Here is a 24,986-nt window from a genome sequence, read left to right as displayed (position 1 = left end):
CTTATGCATCCTTGATTAACACTTTAGTACGGAAATAACTTACTTACTAAACACACGCGTTCATTGCTCGTTACATTATTACTTTTAAGAAAAAAAATTAAAAAAATAAATAAGAGATTTATTAAAAATAAATGATTTTACTTTGCGGAAAGTGCCATGCCGTTCTGTGTATATATAGTAAAGATCAAAAAGTCATAACAAGTTTAAATAAAGTATTTAATGGATCAATCATTTAATTGATTTTTCTTCAGTCATTATAGTTTCAATTTAAGATATTATCACCACTTTAAATAAAATAATGTATTTAAAATAACATAACAAATAAATGTATCTATAAATGAAATGTAATTTTTGAGTTTCATTGCTGCACGTTACATTGTAACCAAAACGATCTTTATATTTATTTTTAAGTCACTTACAAAACACAACGCCGACGGTTAATCAACAACAAGATTCTTTAACATCAGCAACAGAAACAAATATTTATCGATCAATATCGCAATATAAGTGATAAAATATTAAGAAAATAATAATTTAATAAAATAAATATTAAAAAAATACAAAAATATATGATGATGAATTTGAAATAAATAAAATTATAGGAAACTAAAACGAAAATAAAAAATACTAAAAAAAATAAATGTCAATAAAATTAAAAACATATTAATTTCATTCTAACCAAAACAAAGAAAAAGTTAAATAAACTTTTTTTACATGTGTACATAGAAGTGTGTGTGTTTTTTTGATATCAAAAATTTTACTTCAGAAATTGGGGAATTTTATTTTAAACCAAAAGCAGACATGGATGCCTATGCTTTGCCGCCGTACTTTCCCCTAGCGTAAGTAAAATAGTATTTCAGCTTTTATATAAATCGATTTTAATAATTTGTTATGATCATGCTTATTTGGTCAGAAAACAACTGCCGAAAAGCCCTAAATAAAAAATATCACAGGCAGTGGCTTTCAACTGTTGTTGACTGATCGATCAGTTTTTAAACAAAATGTTTTATTTGGGCGCGTATTTTGGCAACGGACGAAAAAATAGAATACTGTTTTATTTAGGAAACGTTTTCCTTCAATGTAATTTTATTATTAAATACAGAAATGATTAAATCATTTTCCACCATTACACTGTGGGATCAATTCCAAACTAATCATGTAAAATTTGCTGTATTACATACTACATAGGTACTTTTAAACTTTCTTTAAAACCTTAATTTAAAAAGAACTTGTAATTACAATTTTTGTTAGTTTGAAAGAAGGATGTATATACATCAAATCTTAGAGACTGTTGTGCGATCCTTTATCAGTGCCTCAAGTGGGAATCGAACCCTAGGTCTACCATACTAGAACACTAACCTACCGGATGTAAGCGACAATAATAAAAAAAAAATCATTTAACTTTATATTAAGGCATTTGAGCAATTTTATAATATAAATGTATGAATGGCTTCTATAAGTTTTTATGTGCTTTTTATAAAATTTTATTGTAATTAATTTATATAGCGATAAATAGAATTTGTATTTTAATAACAAAGGTGTAAATGTGATGATAAATTTAATTTTTATTTATATAAGTAATACAAAAGTTTCAAATGAATATAAACATTTATTTTTAATCGGCCCACTGGGAATTTTATAACTTTAACAGTTTCATTAACATTCAAATTTCGTATATACATATGTATTTAGTTAGGTTAATTTCAATGGTTTTGATTGTTTTTGTTGAATAGTAATAACCTGGGATGTGATTTTCAGGTAATTGTTAATCCATGTAAATTGCATTTCAATACAACTTTGAACAAATATTTATTAAAACTTGTGTTATTTTATTGTTTGCATTATTCTTTGTGGTGACACGAAACCTATTGTAAACATTTTTTATATTTAATTAGAAAAGTTTTAAAGTCCCATTTTTTGAGGATTTCTTTCATATGAAACAAAATGAAATAAGTTCCCAAAAACTAAAATAAGTCCTCAAATTTGGGGAATTATGTTATTATAAAATAACTCCTCAATATAAAAATAAAAAAGCAGCAACGAAATGATATAACTTCCTCAAATAAAATTAAGTAAAGTCCCATTTTTTGAGGATTTCTTTCATATGAAACAAATCCCTAATTTTAAAATAAAATAAGTTCCCATTTAAAAACTCGAAATCTGGAGATAAAAAATATAGCAAATTTTGGAAGAAGTCTATTTAGTGACATTTTTTTGAGAGAGGCTCAAAATTTTTATACATTTTAGTTTAATCGTATAATAAAGATTTTGTAAATAGCCGGGACTTTAGGCAAAGAATTATCCACTTGCTTAAAAATGATTGTTGATATTAACATATAATGGTAACAGTTAAAGGGCTGAATAGGTATTTTAGCAATAGCGGGAGGTAACGATAGGCAAAGACGAATACAATCAAATTATTTTAATAAATATTTTAAATACTGTAGATGGTGTTCTAGTCTGTCACACTAGAGGTCGTGGTTTCTATTTCGATAGTGGCCTAAGTTTTGATATAGCATACACTTTTTTTTTTATCTTGACGTGAGGACAAAATGATAAGGCCAGACTGGTATACAGCGCTGCGCAATCCTTTTAATGAATATTTTGTTCTGTGGATTTTTTATTTTGTTGAACTTATTTTTATAAAAATAATAATTTGACATATATGTATGTATTGAAGAACTATTTTCTCTGTTTACGGGCTTTTATTAACATGTTTCCCTACAAAATTCATGTATGATATTTACATCGAATGATATGGTCCAATTATTTAAATGGAGTATAACATTATCCATTTGTATGTATATCTACGTGGTTTAGAAAAGATGACATTACAGAAGGAAATTTTGCCGCATACAGACTTTCTCGTCACTTGGTAAACCGTAGCCAAAATCAAAGCCCGATCAGTTACTTTTGTTTATTTTTATAAACTCTTTGCTAAAGATTTCACATTTGTTAAAATTGCAAATTTTAAAATGTTTATTAATTAAATTATAAAATACCATCATGTTGTAGTAGAGAAACCTGTAGAGTAAATATATATTTATTGCAATAATTAAACTTTTGTTCTTCAGATTTTAAACCGTCATTTTTCTTATGATAACTTCCGGCCATTTAATGAAAGTAAGTTTTGAAGCATAGGCCGAATAAAATAAAAATATATACAAAAAGTAAATGTTTTTTTTAATGCGAGGTTGACTGGTTGATTGGTAGTCAAAAATTTATTTACATACATACACATGTAAATAAAAATGCATGTAAAAATGTGTAAATAAAAGTAAAAACATTGTATTTATTTTCTAAAAATTATATATATTTTTATATTTTAAGGTTGTGCACATTAGTGTAGAAATATTATTTATAAAAATAAATATAAATTAATTTGTTAATTTTACAGTTAAAATGTGAACTGTATATACATATATTCCCTAAAAAATATTACCCTAATATACGTATTTACTTTGTATTTATATGCAAACAAACAGATCGACAGACATGCGTAAAATTATGGAGAATATGCAATGTGTCAAGTTATTAGTTGACACAATCGAACGTCGCTTAAACACACCAACTATAGACACACTAATTGTCTGGTCGTTTGTCGATCTTTCTTTACCTTTACTTTTACATGCCTCTTCTTATTTATTTATTTAAGTTTCTACGTCTCTTCTGTATTGTGTCTTTGCTCGTATTGTATGTACATAAGTATGTGCAGAAATGTCTGCTACTTAATTTGAATCGCTCAGCAGTGGATTAACAGAATATTGTATATCTGGATGTTTAGATCACATACAGACAAATGCGTGCATACATATATAACAAATACAACAAGGCCGTGTTTTACTCTACAAATTTTAAAAATTTGTAAATATTACACAGTGGTTGACGTTCTCAAGATAAGTTCATGTTATGAATTTAATACAAAATCACCTCATTGGGAATGTTTAGAAATATCCGCAGACGCCAGATATGTATATTATTTATCTGAATCATAACATGTATGAAAAATAAACTCAGGAGCATAAGTTAAATATTTATGAACACATGCTTACATTGTATGTTTATACATGAAAATAACTTATGTAGTTCGTTTTCGCCCATCGCAGGGCTTTTTTTATAGATATTTGTATAAAAAAATAAAAAAAAACTAAGGAAGAGCGGAATAAATTTTGATACATTTTGGTTTAGAATAGAAAAGTATTTCCGACTATTTAAAAAATATATACCTATGTATATCATTTGAATTAGTTTTCTTGATTTGTTTTTTAAATTCTTTTGTTTTTATATCAATTGGCAGACAAACTTCTTGTTCATTTAACATAAATGGTCTTTCTCGAGTAAAGAGAGGATCATGTGTATTTATATATATATGTATATACTATATCATACACATGCATAAACGTAGTTCATAAATAATTTTTTAATTTTCTTTACAAATTTCATAGAATTGTCAGCAGTATATCTTTCTTCGTATATGTTTATAAATTACAAAAAAATAAAGAACAACACAAAAACGTAATGAGGAAGAAAACACAATTAACAAAAACAAAATAACTCGAAACACATTTGTTTGTAGTAGAAGCAGGTACCTTTACTCAAACCAACGCTGTCATCATCCATCCCTATTTCGAATATATAGATGTTTTCAAATTACATTTATATACCTAAATATGTATGTATATATATATTACATGTGACTATATGTATGTACGTACTTACAATGTTAAAAGCATTTTATGTAAAACAACACACAAATAAAAATTAAAATAAAACAAATGAAAACAACACATTTAACTAAATCTATAAAATTTCAACTACCTATAGGGCCCTAAAGAGCGGGGAATGTATTCCAAGTAACCGGATTGAAAACCAACACATTGAGAATATATAAACTGCATCCTTTTCTCGACATTGTTCGGCGTTTTTGCAGAGTTAAAATATATACATTACAAATATTATTAGTAAACACAAAATTTTCAATTACCAACATTCCAATAATATTTTTGTATACTTCTAAAACATTACGTTGTTATTTTGGCTTTAGCATTCGTTCGTTAACTGGATAGTTTTCAAAAAATCTGTTATGATGATTCTCAGAATATTTTGAGTCTAAAAAATATATGTATATTTTTAGTTTATTTTATTTATATTTTAAGTCCAGCTTAAGATTGAATGTTGGATAATCAGATATTCTATTTAATATTTTTAGATGTCTCTGATAATGACTTAATTATGCACTATAAGGATCTTTACAGTGCATCATCTACATCATTTGAACGTATAATATATATAAATATAGGAAAAATTAACGTTGTGTTGTAGGAGCCCTTCTGTGTTTATACTTTTTTACACTTTTCTTTTTATTAACCTGCAGAGAAGTGCTGTTGTCGGCTGCTGCAATGGGACAGACAGAAACTAAATATTCTACGGGTATACTCAGAACATCTCTCTGTCAAACTGATAAAATTGTGCTCTTGTGCTAATGAAGTTTAAAATTTATCTTTGTGCACACAGACACCAACACATTTTATATCTTAGTCAGTCCCGTTGTTGTACGTATTTCATGGAATGCCTTAATAAAAATAACAACCATACAAAACTATGATTGTCATAAATTTGACCCTCAATAACAAGAAACATAAAATTGAACAGAATAGAGGAAAAAACAACCAATGGAGTTGTTTCTTTAAAGTTAATAGCACAATTCACGATTTGAATTCTCATGATATAATAAAAACATTAACACATCTACTATGTGTATATTTCTAAAATTTCAGCTCACAAATATTTCTAAAAAACTAAAATTTTAATACTTGAACAGTTTCCCACTATAATATGCCTAAAGTATATATAGACATTAGAGGCACCCAAAAAAGATAAATTTTACTTCACATTTTCCTCATTAGTATCGAAAACTAACAGGTGTAATATGTGTGTAAAATCGCATAACGGAATCCCGTACCGGAAATAATGTTTTATTAATAAGACTTTTTAAAATTTGCAATAATTGTGCAAATTTGTTTTTGTTAACAACAGTATATTAGGGGTGTCGAATATAGTCTTTTTTCTCGGATTAACTTCTAAAAGTGGAAATATGTTGTATTTTTACCTCAAATGGAAGAATGTAAAATATTATTCAAATATTTTGAAGGTAAAAGAACTTTGTAAATGCGTTTATATGGGAAAAATTACACTTATGATGTTAACATCATCATGCTCTTATTTCTTCAAGAACATAACATATTCAAATTTTTATTGACCAAGGCTTTTAGAGGGTTAATGATTTTTAGTTGCGGAACTTTAATTAGATATACCTTTCCATGGATTTTAAAATAATAATCGCAATTTACTTGATTAAAATTAAGCAACAATTTGTAATAATATAATTTTTACTTAATTATTGACAAAAATTGCTTTTTTCCTGAAATCCTTTAACTACACATCGGATTTTTGGATATGACTTTCAAATAATGGCCCGTTTTCACCACAGACTAAGCGTTATCGAATTTGAACAAAAATTCGTACTAACACATTTATGAATCATATAAACATAATAAAGTCTTTTGTTTTGGAAATGCAATTTTGTAGACATTACGAGTTTGCTATAAAATAGTGCAATAAGTACTCATTTTGTGAAAAAAAACTCTAGAAAGTATCATTATCAAAAGGATATTTTGTGTAACAATATGGGTTTATAATAGGGTTGCCAATTATTCTTGTTTAAATATTAAAAATTTTTAAAATTAAATAAAACTTTCCAAACAGCACAAACATCTTAAGATACAGGTAAAATAAACTTTATGACTTATAACTTAAGTGAATCTCAAACTATTTTAAATATCTCAAGCTGAAGCCTTTAAAATAACATATACGACGTTTAACTTACGTTGAGAAATATGTCTGTATTTCGTCAGTTAACTTATTATAAATATTAGATTTGCACCGATTTCCATTTTTGCGGATGATTAATATTTGATTCCAGCAAAAATAATTGTCCGATACTAGATTAAAATATTCATAAAAAGTATTTTTAGAATATTATTCGAATATACGATTAAACGACAATCATTACTCTAAATCGGGAATTTTTTTATTCATTCGAAGAAAAACCAAAATTTTTTATCGATTAATCCAATAATATTATTTCAAATGACAGCCCTAGATAATAGCGCTATGTACTCATGTTCTGTTAAATCATCATATATATCATCACGCACATTCTCAAAACAACTTCATTAAGCTTTTTGTTATTAATCATCAACATCTTAAACATGCAGATACGCAACTGTTTCTTTGTTGTTTTTCTCTTTTTGTACCCTGCAGTTCGTCATAGCTACCTCGAACTAGAGATTTTACAAAATTTGTGTATGTAGTCTTTTGATCTTGAAGATACTACACAATATTATAGATTACTTCTGTTGGGTAAAATAACTACTTTCTAGTATGTAATATAAGGCACATAAATATATTTGTATGTATATACTTAGGGTGGCCCATAAAAGGAAATTACTAATGCACTAAATTAATATTTTGTTTCAAGGTTTTCACTATTTTCTTCATATTTCTTATAAAGGAAATATGTATACGCAAATTTAATACCGCATAAAAGGCGCGATTACATGATGTATGCGATTACAGCATATAATTTAATCGTTGTTGTTCACTTTATTAAGTCATGTTTCGAAATGAAATAAGTTTTGAAAATATTGCATCTCTTAAGGTCCTTCTTATATTAAGTTTCATAAAATTTTTTTGCTTGGAGTATTAAAAAATATTTTAATACTTGGAGTATTAAAAAATATAATATATATACCAAAGTATAATAAGTAGTTCGACTCTTTGATAGTAGTACTAACTTTAAATATGTGTTAGTAACAGAATTGTATTTGGATTGGTGCATTCTAAAGAGAAGAGTTTTATAAAAAAATAAAATTTTAAATTTGTTTGAATTTCCAGTACAAAAAATTTAAACTCTATTTGTCAATTAAAATTCAACAATAACAACAAACGTTAAATGAGTTTAAGAAAATTAAGCAAAATTTTATTTTAAAAGAGTGATAAAACTTTTTAAAAAATTACAGATTTGCTGTAGGTTATTGTAATTTGCGCACGATCGTTTAAAGTGGTAAAAAAGTAAGGTAAACATTTGAGTGTGCTGACAAGTTTAAATTTCTCACAGGAGAGCCGTATTCAAACAGCACTTGTACATGTGAGAGAATAATTTCCTATATGTGAAGGTCGGACTACTCGTTGTACTCTGATATATAGATAATATATACACACATTTCACAAACTCAAATCATTGAATTTTTTAAGATATCTGAGAAAACATAGCCTAGAAGATACATATTAACGCCTTGTAAAACTGCTGGATAAATTCATACATACATTTCAAATATGTATGTATGTATGTATGTATGTATGTATGTATGTATGTATGTATAAATGTATGTATGTATAAATGTATGTATGGATGTACTACGTTACTTACATTACAATAAACACGGACAGAGTATACAGTGTAATTAAGTTATTATAACTATATTTTGACCCTTATTTGTGTTAAATGTTTTATAAATTCTGCAGATTATTTAATGCAGGTATTAAAATAATGCAAGAGAGATACCGATAAAGTACCTGAACCACAATTTGAAGTAGATTTTGTAAAAATTTTAAAATACTTTCATCCCTCTTACAGCCTTCCTTTGGTATTAAGTACAATTGCTATTGATCTTTTTTCTTTAAGCGTTTTAGGAATATTGTGTTGTTAAAACAAAATCTGTGTTAACAACGATCAATTATTTATTACAAAATGTATATAATTCTAATATAGTTTTTACATTTTCCTGAAGAAAAAATATAATAAAATATTACTTTTATATATTTAGGTATATGTAATAATATGTAGCTATTTTTCAAAATTATATAAAATTCATACTTGTAATTTTAAATACAAATGAAGGGCTTATTGCAGTAACTCAATATGCCAAAACAATAAAATTTTGAGTAAATCGACATTAAGTTTAAAAAATTCTCAAAAACTTTGTTTTTTTAAATACATATGTACTTTAAACACGCTTAATATTCATATTAAGGCGATCACTATCGAATGAATATCATAAATAAAGTGGAAACCACTATTTTAGCAAAAAATTGTGGCTTATCAAGTTATTGTTAAGTTAATTGAACATATTTTATTTTCAAAAACCAAGTTCTAATACATTTTCATAGAGGCTTGTCATGTTCTTGAAGCAAAAAAAATATATAAGTTTTATTTTCAATACTAAATGTATATTTTGTTGTATTTTTAGTTATTTTTTCATATGAGAATAAATTTGGCAAAATATAGCTTATTATTCTGCAGTAAAATACAGGTCCTGCAGTATGATTTGGTATAAATAGACAAAAAAATATTTTAAATACAATGACAAAACACATTGGTTTGGGGTTTGCACTGAATATTCAGATTAAAATTTGAGATAATCTTGCTTTTATTCATCATTGTTGATTTTCTGCTTCTTGAATATCATTTTGAACATCTAAACCAATTTCGATGCATGTTGGATTTTAGAAAATTCATGTACATTATTCGAAAAAGGTTTCGATATGCACTTTATATGACGGGCGCTATAATTTGTATAAGCTGATACTTGTGTCATGTTTTATAAAGATTATTGGATATGCTGCAATGTCTTGGGCAATTTGGTACATTATAAAAGATAATAAGAGTTAATTTATAAACAAAATCGAACATTTATTATAAATGAAATTGTTTTTGTGCAGTAACATGGAAAGTAAAAAATTATATCTCGATATTTTGGCCAAAATAATTTTTTCTTAGTATAATGATACTTGTCTTACCTCGTTATATCACAACAATATAAAAAATTATCAATTCCGCTTTTATCGTCATCATTATAAAGGACTTTCTTAAAAAGTGTAAAAAATATATGTATATCAAGTTAACGAAATTAAAATTCTTACAAATAGTTTAAATTTAAAAAGGGGCATGACTCTTATATCAATTTACAAATTTACCATAATATTCTAAAAATCTTTTTAGGGACAATAGATTCCTAGCAACTTAAAAAGCTTAAAAACGAATAATGATGGTAGGTGGCTTATCTAGTTACTGCAATAAGAGATAAAATATTATAGATGTCGCAACTGCATTGTAGCATACTTGATCGAATAAAATTTATCGTAATTTTTCATTTTATTATAAAAACATTTAACATCGTCAACCGACGGCCCTTACGATGCACTGCTACTAAATAATTATAATAATTATATAGAAATATCTCTATACTTATGGGCCACAGGGATCATAAGTATATATAATCTGTTTTTAATACTAATTTATATTATAATATATATATATATATATATATATATATATATATATATATATATATATATATATATATTATATATATATTATATATAATATATATAATATATATATATATATTATAATATATTATATATATATATATTATATATATATATATATATATATATATGTATAAGATTCCAGAGACATAAATTACCTCAAGATTACCAATTATATTTTATATCCTTAAAGGTCTGTTAAAAGCATTAAACTCACCAACTTTAAATAAATAGTTCTTTATATAGTATACTTCAGCAATGAGTGCTTTTATTTTCTTCTGTGAAACAAAAGTGGATTAATCATTTAAAATATTCTATAGTGTTTGGTAATGAGATTCGTTACACTGGAACTGAATTGGTTTCCTTCTTTAACAAACACTGTTAAAACGAATTTTTAAGTATTAAGGAAACAGCAACAATAATTCGTATCATTTTAAACAGTCAATTATAAAAGAAAACAGGTCATCTCCTTAAAAAGTATGTATGTGTAGATATAACATCAATTCATAAACATGTACAGAGAATCATCTTAAAAAAGTGGGAAAGGCTATAAAATGTTTTAGCCAGCAAGGCAACCAACCAAACTATACTAGCTCTAAATCTGGTTAACTTCCATTTGTCGATACCCATTCAATGGCAATGAATGGTAACATTGTTACACTCACACGCACATAAAGTATCTGAATGCAGTGTATATGTATTGGTTGGACATATAAATCCATCGAACCATCCACATACATACATTAAACGAACATGCACCGTAAGTATTATATATAGGCCTTAATGATGCTGAGATGCTTAAAAACAATTGGTGGGCTTTTAATGCTGCAAGACAAACTCGATTCGCAATTGGTTGATCATCGATCTACCACAGAGCTAAAACAAACTAAAACACAAAAAAGGTTTAATAGTGGAAGCATTTATTTGTTTTCAAAATCTGATCAGATGTTGGAATATAAATGTCCATTCTAATAACTTAATCATTCAATTTTTGCATGTTGTAATTAAGTTATTAAACATGACAGAACAAAGATGTTTACAAACATTTTATGTTTTTCTTCTTTAAACTTTATTATACTTTATGCGAATATATACATACATACTTATTTATATACACATATGCTTGTATATACATACCAATGTATTAGTGTATATAAAAAGGTAGATGTAAACTATGTAAGAGATTTAATTTAATGTGTATATTTGTGTAGGTTTTCTTTGATATTTTACCGTATAAATTTACTGATTGAGATCTCAACAATAATCACATTGAATATTTGAACGTAAACGACTTAATCATCTTCTAAATTATCATGCATGTCCAGTCATTCAATCAACCAACAACTACAACGACAACATCAGCAGCAACAATAATAAAACACACAAAACCAGGCCTACAGTAAGATATACAAGTATATCAAAAGATATAGACACACAACCATACTTACCTACATATAATTAATGATAACCCAGCAATCAAACTGTCATAGTATTTTTCTTAAACATTTTTAACAGCATAAGACAAAAAGAACATAATTTTTCTTCGCTCTAGTTTTTTTAATAACTAAAATAACAGCATATACAGGTGGCTACGTTACTACAATGATACAAAAGCAACACGTACATAGTTATTTAGTTTTTGTATTAGAATTGGCTTAAACAATTAAAGGCTCAGTTATTTCGTATATTTCGCAATCTCAAACCGAGAGAAAGGCTTAGTTAGTCTCTACGTTGTAAGTTTGACCGTAACATTGATGTTGCATTGCGAACCTGTAGAAAATATAATAATATGTCTGCTGGGTTATACTAAAAATGTATACATTTTTAATCACAAAAACAATAATACATACATATGTAAATGTACAACAATACAGTCAAAACGATTCCAACAATTAACAGCGTCATGATCAATTTTTATACTTTTTTATTTAGTTTTAATTTTATCCAAAAAACCTGTTTTTGGTTAGTGTGCTGTAGCAGTTGTTTCATTATACTTTATTCAGGTACACAAATGTATCAACTTGATCTCAACTCGGGTTAGTGTATCTTCCAAAAATGACAGACCACGCTAAAACTCGATCGAGTGTGTAGCTGAGCAACGGAGGGAAAAATTAATATTATGTTGATAATGTTTAATAAAGCAGTCTTCAATAGAAAGCAGAGGCCTATCGCAATGTCCTGAAATGTTTTCCAGATTAAACCTTTTTAGTCGGGAAAATCTCATTAAAATCTCTCAAATTTATTTATTACAGTTTAATAGTTTAACGATTAATTAATTAAATAATTTGCTAAAATTATGATATATCAACTATTCGCAAAATCCAATAGTAATACTAGAATCTAATGTTACTGATCAAATGTTCTGTGATTTATTGTATATATTCCATATTGTATCTAATTGTTGAATTTATGGTTTAGACAGATTTAAAAGTCAATTGCTGTAGACCTTAAGTGTTTTTGAGCATTAAAGTGTGAATTAAAGCTCATGCTTCAATATCTATAAAATATATATTTTTTTTGATCTGAATTAGTTAGTATACATGTAGATTAAGGAGTATGAATTCAAAGACCTAAGTATGTTATTATTTACGATTTAAAAATATATATGTAACATATGTATGTATGCATGTATTCATCTGGCAACATTTTTTGAAATCTTCTATATTGACAGGTTTATATTAAGACCTAAAATCTTTTGTACATAAGAAAAATTTAGTTTTATTGCCCCTTATTCAGTCAACAACAACAAACAATATAATGAAGATATTTAAGGTTTTTTACTGTTGTCAAAAAAGTAAAATAACACACACATATAGAAACTGTCAGACAGACAAACATCTGTCTACAGCATGAACCAATAAAATCCAAAACAAAGAGGAGTAGGGGGTCGAACAACAGGTATGGATGAAATTACTGAATAAGACACAACAAAATACCTATAACATCACCACCATCACAATTAACTGTGAAAATTATGTTGTATGTAGAAAAACTATATTTTGTATTTTTTTGTATTTTATTTTAAGCAACTTATTTGTACAATAAAATCAGCATAAATTACAAACAGTTAAAACTTTTAATATAACTTATGATCTAGAATTAATGACATTGGCACATAACTAGTGCGTCGACTAGTTCTTTTGAGTATAGAATGGTTCACTTTTCCCGCCAATACATTTTTAAATGGTATTTCAAATCCACTTAAAGTACAATAAAAAATAGTGCCTTTGTGTCAATAACAGTTAGGAACTAATCACAGCAGATTCGGTAATATTTAGTTTGAGTTATAAGTGCAATAAAAAATTCCACGGACTTAAGGGACAACCTCCGCACATTTGTAATTGTATTAGCTGGAGTCAACAATATTGTCGTTTTATGATCATGGATTCTACATTGAAGTATTTTATGCCTTTTTATGCTGTTTTGCAGTTGTTGTAGTTTTATTTTTCATTCCCTATTAATACACTATGACAGATATTTTAAGACATACATTTTCGCGTTTGTTTTTGCTTAAATGATATAAATATAGAGAGCAGGAATGGAAAACAAATAAGAAATGGGACGTGTAGTATTTTAATAACATTAAGTAAATTGACGAGAAATATTTAAAAACTTTCTTTGGATTCTTTATACACTATTTTTTCCTTAATTGAACATTAAGAAGTTTTGTTATTTGTTACAAATTTCCAGCTCTGATACAGCCACACATACATATATACATACGCTAGTGTTAGGGATGCCAATCCCTATTCTTATATATATATATATATATATATATATATTATATATATATATATATATATATATTAATTATATATATATTATATATATATATATATATATATTATATATATATATATATATATATATATATAATATATATATATATATATATATATATATATATATATATATATATATATATATATATATTATTCTTATACTTTATATTTTAAAAAATTTTCTTTGTACCATAATTTTATGAAACTAACTTAAAAAGTTAAGACATTATTAACATGTTCGACTGTCTGTTGATAACACGATAGTAACAATTTTTATGATCTAATAATCTGAAAACGATGGCGAGCATTTTAATCATTCTAAAAAATTTAAGAGATACTGTTAAACCTAATTTACATGGTATTTTAAATAAATATTGCGAATACATTTCTTTTCAAAAAATGTAATCTCGAAATCCCATAAAATCCTAAATTCCGGTATTTACAAATGTCAGTTCCGATTGGTATTCCTAATAGATACCCTGCATTTCTAATGGCTATTTGAATTTGGGGTTTTAACTATAACTAAACATGTACCTACATATATATAATTGCAAACCTAACCACTTTATACGGTACGGACGAAATTGTAAAAAAAGAGATTTCTCCAGATTACTTAGAGAAACTAAAGTAAACCGATTTAATCAAATAGTTTATGGAATATACATATGTGTGTAAGTAGGTATTTTTTTCTTTGATTAAAGGCATATTTTAATTCCGAGTAAAACTACATGGTATGTAGATACATATATATGTATGTTCTTTTGTACATCAACACAGCTGCGCAGAAGACATAAGAATAAGTAAATTAAAACTTTAGACTCCGTCAGCTTACTTCATTGATGCTACAAACAAAATTCAGCATCAAAATAGCAAAAACAACAACTGACTCCAACTCTGACTGCACAATAAACATACGAACAAACAAACATAGATAGCAGAAACAATATTATAAAATGACTTTATTAAATCATATACTCACTGCTGGAAGGGCCGTTGAAATCCTTAATTTTTAAAATGCAAGATAGAGAGTTTAAACTGATGAAAAAGTTAAAAAAGAAAAAAAAAAAACACGTAAGTATAAGAAATAGCTATAAAAAGCAGACACAATGCATTAATTTGCGTTTGCCACTAAAAGTCTTGTTATTTTAGCCTTCTGCGAAATAAAGAATGCTGACTTGTGCATACACTGGGGTTCATAATTAAAGAGTCAAATTTTGTAAATCTGTTGGAGTCTGCAATTTTTTATAACTTATTACTGTATTTCTCTATTAGAATTTTCATTTTACTTATTTTTGTATTTTAATTTCTTTGAAATTTGAAAAAGGAGATTGAAAATTGCAACCACAATCTCCAGCGATCTTTCTAAGAATCGATCTATAATTTTTAAAACTATTGGTGTCTGCAATTTTTTATTACTTATTACTGTATTTTTTTATTAGAATTTTCATTTTACTTATTTTTATATTTTAGTTTCTCTGAAATTTGAAAAAGGAGATTGAAAATTGCAATCACAATCTCCAGCTATCTTTGTAAGAATCGATCCATAATTTTTAAAACTGTATACAGTTAATTGCATTCAAATTTTGTTTTCGGAAGTAAAGTTAATATAACATTTACTGCTGTCAACTTCTGAACATGTTCAGATTTGTACTGGCTAATGCTACTGATATCTAAAGAAATAATACATAATACAATTAAATGAATAAAAAATCCGAAATTCAACAGAATACCTGATATTTACAAATGTAAGCAATGCCAAATAATGAAGAAAATATGGTTAAAGTACGAAAAATAACAGTAAATTTAGTTTTTACGGATATTTTTGTTGTTATTTGTTATACATATAAGATTCAGCATAGCCGAGTAAGACCCTTCTTCCTGACCTACATTCGTACTCTGCGCCACATCTTTATTTATTATCTTCCTGTTAGAATGGTTTTTATTTCTGTGGAAAGAACATTATTTTTTACATAATTTGAGATACACATTTAAACATATGTATATTCGCTAACAGATTTGTATCTAGATTTTCTATTAAAAGCAATTAAAAATTTCAGTTCAACGAAAACAAGAAAAACATCTGTATGCTAGCTAATACGACAAGAATGTTTTTATTTTTTAATTCTTTTTTGATTTTCAATAAAAATTATGATCAAATTTTAAAAACAAAAGTAATTACTAAAGTTTAATATAAATTCATGGCACACATGAAAATAAACAATGAAACAAATATTTGAATAAACGGATGTGGTTGCCAAAAGACGCTCGTGGTACCCACAATACATTTTTTTCGGTGGCTGCATTTACGCATGTACAACAGACGTATCTCAATAGCGTATTAAAACATATGGACAAAGAAATAAACACATTAACATCTACACATGCATGTACAATGGACATATGTATCCCATCATTACTTTGCCATTTCGAGGTAAAATTTTACATTTTACAGCAAGCCTCAGTTAATAATCTTATCAAAATTTGATGTAAATAAACAAGAACAATTGTATAATTAAATGGGTATATTATAATTGCCTATTTTGTTAAAATAGTCTAAATCGATCTAGTTATTCAGACATTTTAATTGTAACCCCCATATTAATAAACAACGTTTAATATTATAAAAAGGCTAAAAACTTGATTTCGATATGAAATTTGATTTATAAAAAAAGGCCGACAAGATTTTGTTTTTCGGCCTTTTTTGTAGTTCTTGGTAAGACAATTTTATATTTATAATATGTAACTACTTGAAGGAAACTTACCAAGCATTTCACTGAAAATCATCGTTGTTATGGGCCAACCTAATGAACGTATGCATACATAAATGCAGATATTAATATGCACATTATGTGACCAACCATTTAGTTTCTTTTTTTCAGTGAAAATTCTAAATCAAATCCTGAAGCACGTACAAACTCTTAACGATCATATAAAAAAAAATATGTTTTCTGCTTATTTATTCATATTCTTTTTTCTGAAAGTTTATTAACCCGTTTGCAACACAATCGATTAGTACTTTATTTAAAAAAAAAAAATACTTATTTCAAAAGCTTTACAACATTCGCTGTCAAATGCAAATTTTCTGTTAATTATTCGCAAGTTCCTATTAAAAACTGAGCTTAAATTACTATTTCTGTATTGTACAATCTAATAGCAAGAGAAAAAATTATGAATAAAATTCAGTATGTTGACAGACTAGCTGGTCATTCATATTAGTTCTTATAGCCGAATATTTCACATTCAGATGATACTTACAAATGCACTTTTCTTTATTACTTTATTATTAGTTGTCTAGAAAAATATTTTACGAACAACAATCTTTGTTTGTATACATTTAGTTAAATTCTTTAATGTTTTAAGATTAACCATTAAAATTTGATTTAAAATATTCATATCGCTTATTTACAACAATAAAACAACAGAAGTCGTTTCGAGAAAAACTACTTTTAATGTTTTATGACGTTTTACTATTTTTGAAATAACTTTTAAATGAATAAAATAAATCTATATGAAAAACTTCAGTATGACAACATTTTTGTAGCCCTAAATTCAAAAACAAGAACTTTAAATAATGCCAGTCTTGCAGTAAATGAGCGATTTTTGATTTTTTAAGATACTATAAGCCATCGATTTGGTATATTAGATTTATATTCGAATTCAAATGGAATATGAAGTTGTTATCAAAAACCATTTATGTCGTATAATCAAATGTCTAGTTTTTCGTTTTGTTTTGACATTGTATCTTCGATTTAGTATATTTATACCTTTATAGCTAATTATAAATATATATATATTATACATATATAATTCTCTGTTATAATATATGAAAAAATAATAATACCAAATATATTGTGTATATACCTAAATATTGAAATGCTTTTATTTTAGATATTCAGATTTACAATATTTGGCATCTCGAAGAGCAGCAGCCGTTGCTGCTGCAACTGTATTGCCACCGCCTCCACCAACCCAACAAGCTGCATTAAATGGTACTAATGGTGGAAATGGTATAGATTGTATGCCAAATGGAACACATACCTCAGAAAATGATAATGCACCCCCTGGACAAACAGCAAATAGTCAGAGTCCAATGATGTCCGCACATAATACTCATCTTGGTCACGCGGTACATCACCATGCCAGTCATGCTGGTTTGCATGCACCACCACCTCCACCACATGCTGCTACTTCGCAAGCCCATGAATTTCATCCAGCCTATCGAATTCCAGGTTATATTGAACATCTATATTCCTTGCAGCGTGTAAGTCCCACTTCTTCTTTTCACGGTTAGTATTTCAAATTGGTGGTAAATATCGCAAAAGATTTTCAGAAAAATAATATAAAAGAATGTACTTTAAATTCAATTGAAATATTTTGATTTGCAGACCCGTACTCCAATTGTGCCACAGCGTTTCATTTAACTGGCTTGGGACTTAATTCTGGAGATTATTTGGGTGCTCGAGGCGTTGGTTCCTTAGGTGAATTGCATCCTGCAGCAGCGGCTGCAGCAGCAGCCAATTCCCTAGCAAGCACTGACTTTCATTTTAGCATTGACAATGCCAGACTCAGTTCGTCACGTACAGGCAGTATAAGAGCAAGCATTAGTCGAAAAAGGGCTCTTTCATCCTCTCCCTATTCAGATTCATTCGACATTAATTCAATGATTCGTTTTTCACCTAATTCCTTGGCTACCATAATGAATGGTTCGCGCGCTAGTAGCGCTGCTAGCGGCTCTTATGGTCACTTGTCAGCTGGCGCCATGAGCCCAATGCATAGTGCTATGTCACCACATATTCAACAATTACAAGCTCATTTGCTCAGAGCTAGTGCTGGACTACTGCACCCTCTTCCTACACACCAAGCGGCAGCCGCTAACATGCTCTCCATGGGTCATGTACATACATTGCAATCAGCTGTTGCTGCTGCCGCTGCATATAATGCGGCAACCGCCGCCAACGGAAACCCCAGCAGTGCTAGTGGCAACAATTCTCCTTTTCATCCTCCAATAAATGGACACACAAATAATCTAGCCCCTACCGTAAATAGTAATCAAAACAATATGATTAATAGTACTACTAAACAAATGGTAAGTAGCTCGACTTTTATCTTGTAATCAGATTAATTAATAATTCAAATTTATTATTTATAGCATTATGAAGAAGTGTGTACGGAACGTTCTAAGAGTGAACAGCCTTCTTCCACCTCGCATAACGATATCACTCAACAGGAAGCGGATAGTGCTTCGGCTAATTCGACAACGGCTCGAAGACAGCATCGTCCTAATAAAATCACAACATCTAGTAATTCTGCTACGCCAACTACTACCTCAACGACATCGCAACACCACCATAGCAACAATAATCATGTGCAGTGTGGACCACCAACTACAACTACGCCACATAGCGATTATGACTGTGCCACCGTGGACACGACAGATATAAAAGATGAACCAGGAGATTTCATCGAGACCAATTGCCATTGGCAAGATTGTGGTATTGAATTTATGACGCAGGACGAATTAGTAAAGCATATAAATAATGATCACATACAAAGCAATAAAAAAGCATTCGTCTGCCGTTGGGAAGATTGTTCACGCGGTGAAAAACCATTTAAAGCTCAGTACATGCTTGTTGTACACATGCGTCGTCATACAGGAGAAAAACCGCACAAATGCACGGTAAGTAAAAAGCAACGATCATGTAGGTACCCAATTGAATTAATTTCAAGGTGAAGGGATCGGAACAACTGCAAAGTCGTATCCTGACTGAACTTCAATGTAAATGTGTTTTTATTGTATTATTATTCTTTTGATTTATTACAGTTTGAAGGATGTTGCAAAGCGTATTCTCGATTGGAAAATTTAAAAACTCATTTGCGATCGCACACTGGTGAAAAGCCGTACACTTGCGAATATCCAGGATGTAGTAAGGCCTTTAGCAACGCCAGTGATAGAGCTAAACATCAGAATCGCACCCACAGCAATGAGGTAAATTGGTCAACATTAATTTTGCACTTAGATTGTTTATATTACGTTCATACATATTATTGTTTTTATTTGTAGAAGCCATACGTTTGCAAAGCGCCTGGATGTATCAAACGTTACACTGATCCAAGTTCTCTTAGAAAACATGTGAAAACCGTACACGGTGCCGAATTTTACGCCAACAAAAAACACAAAGGCTCTATTCATGACAACGATAATTCCGGAGGAGGTAATAATGGTGTGGGTAAATTAGATTCTCCTGATGACTATCGTTCGAATAAAGCAACTAGCTTATCAAGTCCCAGCATTAAGTCTGAATCAGATGCTAATTCACCACCGCAGTTATCGGTGCATAGTCCGACCATTTCGCAAACTGGCAACCAGGCAGCTCATAACCAAATGCAGTTCAAACCAGCTAGTGGTATTCGCATGGGGCCAGGAAGTGAGATAGGTGATGTTATGGGAGCGTATAATAATCATGATGATTATGGAAACATTCCAGCAAACGACGATGAATCATGGCTTTATGATGATGATGTAGATGCTGCAGATTTGCCTATAGTTCTAAGGGCTATGGTTAGTATTAGCAATAGCCCCAATAATAGTATGGTTACAAGTGGTGGTGGATCATCCTCGATATCTGCCGGAACTATGCGTCAGCGTTTTCGCTCGCGTTTACAAGCCAAAGGTATTAATCTTAATGCGCCAGCTTTATCTAATATACCCGAAATCAACCGCAACATTGGTATTGGTGAGCTAAATCAGCGCATTACAGACTTAAAAATGGAACCAGGTACTGTTGGACTACCCTCAGCAAAACATACCGATGCGAAGAATCCCGCCACTTCATCAACTAATTTGAACGATTTACAAACACGTTTATACTCTAACGCAAACACTATGATCAGCAATTATGGTGGTTCTTTAATGCAAGCTAATTTGCGTCGAGATAGTCAAAATTCAAATGCCAGTACATATTATTGTAGCATGCAGAGTAGGCGTAGTAGCCAATGTTCCCAATTGTCGTCCATTTCGACGATGCGGCCATGCTCGTACAATGCTGGATCATTGTACGATCCAATTTCACCCGGATGTTCTCGTCGCTCAAGCCAAATGTCCAACGTGACTACCGGAGGAGTAAGTTCCCCAGCTGCAGCACTTAGCAATGGAACCAATAGAGTTGGTGCAAATTCAATTTGTAGTGGCAATAATTCTTGCTTAGGAAGTGCATTTAATTCTACAAATAACCCAAGCTTGCCTCCACCTCCATCTTCACATTTAATTTCCACACACTTGCAACGTTTACAGACATCTTCTTCATCTTCGGCTTGTTTGAAGCATCCCCATGAAAGTGGACGTTTTTCTATACCAAATGCTCTAGCAATGTCTCATATCGGAAGCCATATACCGCAGCAAATTAATGAACAAAATAATAACAAAACTTCTGGACGACGACTTTCGGAACCTGTTCGACAATCATATGAGCGTCTCCTACCATCACAATCAACATTAATGGGTACTTTCCAAAATGTGGGCTTAAATAACGCGAAGAAACCAGTTACTTCTAATAATTCTATTGCCTTAGAAGCGGGAGCCAAAGAAACTACAGAAACTTCTTTGGATCACCATCCCAATGAGAAAGTGAACCTTGATGAGGTTGAGGAGGATGAACTTATTGAAAATAAACTTGTATTACCCGATGAAATGTTGCAATACTTAAATCAAGTAGCAGACAAGACAAGTAACAACATGAGCAATAACTCAGCCAAAGAATCTGCACACGTTGTTTGTCAACCGCCTATGTCTTCGCCGAATATTTATCCCAACAGCCCTGAGAGTCCGTCAACCATTACTCAAGTTATGTCTCCCCAATCTGGCCATACCATGTCTGCATTAGGAAGTCCCTATTCTCAGCGAAATTACGATCAGCGCTCTCAAGCTGATACTCATCGTCGCCAATATTATTACGATTACTGTCACGAACGTTCTGAGAATGCAAATAGCCAAGGTATAAATACTAATAATTACTTCTGTTCTCAACAGCCAACAATAAAACCGATTCAGGAAGTAAACTCAACATTCACTCAAAATATCACAGCTCCCGCTGATAGTTCAATGACAAGTTTACCCGATATTTCTAGTAATAGTAATACTACAAAATCCAACTATTTCGGTAATCCCTCGGCTCAATCTCAGTTGCCTACAACCCATACAAAACCTGCGCAGCCCAGTAACACCACGGTGCATAACGAAATACAATGTCAAGATATCACTCAATCTCAAATGTCACCAGCAATTGTCAAACCACATTCAGGGTCATGTAACAATAACATGGATATTAGTTATTCACAAAATCAATTGTCATTTAATCAGTTCATGCCACCAGCATCAGCAACGTGCTACAATGCTGTCAATAATAATAGCGCCAAAAATAATAATACAACAACAAGCAGCAGCAATATGTGCACTGATGCTTATCAACGCACCTTGGAATACGTACAAAACTGTCAAAGTTGGTTACAAACTAAAAAAAACCCAAATCAAAATTCGCCAAACAGTGAATTTGTCATGCCTCCAGTGCCAAATACCAATCGCCTACAGTCAGTCCATCAACAACACCAACCAGATGTTACGAGTTCTACCCATCCATCTCCAAATATGGTTATTAATGATATGACCACATCACTTAGCTCTCTACTTGAAGAAAATCGCTATCTACAAATGATTCAGTAGTCTATTACAACATCTTCACCCATTTAGGTATACTTATATGCATTTTCATACTAAATAAGTGTATTCCGATAATTTAAATGATTTAAAAAAACTCTTTAATCTGCTTTTAAATATTCTAAGTTTAGATACATATGGTCAATAATAATTAATTACTATAGTTTTTCTGTTGCCCATACTTAGGACCATGTTTTCTGTAAGTACAAAGTTTTATAACATAGTATTTCAGAGTGGAAAATGCATACTAAAACGTATTTTGTAAGGTTTATTTTAGTACAAAGTTTTTTTTATTTTTTATCGTTTAGTTTCATTATTACTATTCTGTAAGCATTTTTTTGTAATAGAAATCATAATAATTTAAAATTTTTCACATTGTCGCCCGACAAATTGCAGTTGCTTTTAAGTGATTCTTTTGTTCTGGTGGCAATATAAATTTAAGAACACTGTCACTTAATTAGAAATTTTACGTACATAGATCTATACCAGAGAATGCTGCCTCAATAAATATAGCAAGTGAAAAACTAAACATGTGAAGAACTGCACATTTACGTATCTGGAAATTATTTCTTAAATTTATTATCGAATAGCACAGTTCAGATTTCCACTGATTTTAACATTTATATATTTTTATGTAAATTCCCAATTGAATAATGCCAGTAATATAAAACACACATAATAAATATTAACATCATCTTTCATACACGTAATTTTGTACTATTGTAGATTTAATTCATACATATGTATGACAGTTACATTAAAAGTGAAAACATGCATATGGGCAATTTCATGAAAAGATTAATCATGTTTGACAACATAAACACCCTTAAAACGTTTGCATTTTTAGGATAATGAAACAAAATTTTGCGTACGATTTGTTGGTTCCACGCAAAAATTATAATACTATCCCATCGAAAATTGACAGATCTATTATATATATAATCCTAAATTCATAACTCCATTATAAGCACTATTATTATGAGAACATTTTATATAAATAACGAGCTATTTCAAGTTTGCTCTGCTACACTAAAAACAATATAAATAAAATACCAAACTTAGGATTTTGAAGATGCTAACTATAATAGTTTTTATATGCAAATTATGCAAATTATTGCATGTTCGCCATTTTATCCAAACGTTTTTCATTTTTATTTTAATGTAAGGTATGAAAAATGTAAATAATATTGTATTGGTCATATAGGAGATGACAATTCCCCATTGAAATGAAAGTCAAAATTCTTCATGTGAAATGTGAAGAATCTAGCTGCTATAGTGCCTCAGATACATACATACATACATACATACATACATACATACATACATACATACATCCATACATACATAAATACAAACATACATACATACATACATACATACATACATACATACATACATACATACTCTCTGATTGTAACAGAATGGCAAAGTTTTTCTTTGCTCCCATTTTTCCAAAATCTTCACCACTCTAAAAGCGTACATACGATTTCACGGAATTGCTCATATGACTCCGATATGTTAATATTTTTAATCAAAAATAATTTCAAAGAGAAATTAAGCGATCTTCAATGAACGGTTTTTGATTGTGATGAAATATAATATATATTTCTGATAATTATCGAGATAATTACAGAAAGAACTGAATTAAATTAAAGTACTCATATTGAAAAATTAAATATACATATATATTTCTTAATGTATATACAGGAGCGTTTAATCTGGCTTCATTTCTGTTATTAGAATTATTTATTTTTTAGTATGTATTAACATAATATAACTATTTTGCATTTACTTTACGACTTACTATATATATATTGTTAGATTATATGATCGTTTTACATGCATATGATGATCAAATAAAAATTCAACCCACCCAAACCTCGTTCAACAAGGTTCTCAGAGGTACAAAAATCGACTTTTATTGCGTACATTATGTTTAAATGCTACTGTTAAGATATATATTTTAAATATTTTTTATGATCGTGCTTCCATAAGTAATTTAATATATTTTTAACGTTAAGTTTTTTTCATCGTACTACCATTTAAATACATATAATATATATCCGTCGAAATTATTATTATTTTAACATTATATTTTTGTG

General features: G+C 29.1%; 1 protein-coding gene across 1 annotated transcript; it reads left to right on the top strand.

Moving 5' to 3' along the window:
* Nucleotides 1-667: 667 nt before the first annotated feature.
* Nucleotides 668-24,986, top strand: LOC111683435 (transcriptional activator cubitus interruptus). The gene is made up of 6 exons (XM_023445506.2): nucleotides 668-839; nucleotides 18,063-18,460; nucleotides 18,560-19,260; nucleotides 19,324-19,851; nucleotides 19,996-20,160; nucleotides 20,236-24,986. The coding sequence occupies exons 1-6, from the start codon at nucleotides 802-804 to the stop codon at nucleotides 22,888-22,890; spliced, it is 4,485 nt and encodes a 1,494-aa protein (XP_023301274.2). The 5' UTR covers nucleotides 668-801; the 3' UTR covers nucleotides 22,891-24,986.

The sequence above is a fragment of the Lucilia cuprina genome, chromosome X (assembly GCF_022045245.1).
Source record: "Lucilia cuprina isolate Lc7/37 chromosome X, ASM2204524v1, whole genome shotgun sequence".
Classification (NCBI taxonomy): Eukaryota; Metazoa; Arthropoda; class Insecta; order Diptera; family Calliphoridae; genus Lucilia; species Lucilia cuprina.
Note: the sequence above shows the minus strand (reverse complement) of the source record. Positions and strands in the feature narration are given on the sequence as shown.

Excerpts from the sequence above, each read along its gene's own strand:
- LOC111683435 (XM_023445506.2), top strand. The coding sequence starts at position 802 with ATGGATGCCTATGCTTTGCCGCCGTACTTTCCCCTAGC. Across the intron at positions 18,461-18,559 it reads TCCCACTTCTTCTTTTCACG|ACCCGTACTCCAATTGTGCC; the intron begins GTTAGTATTTCA and ends TTTGATTTGCAG. Across the intron at positions 19,852-19,995 it reads AAAAACCGCACAAATGCACG|TTTGAAGGATGTTGCAAAGC; the intron begins GTAAGTAAAAAG and ends GATTTATTACAG.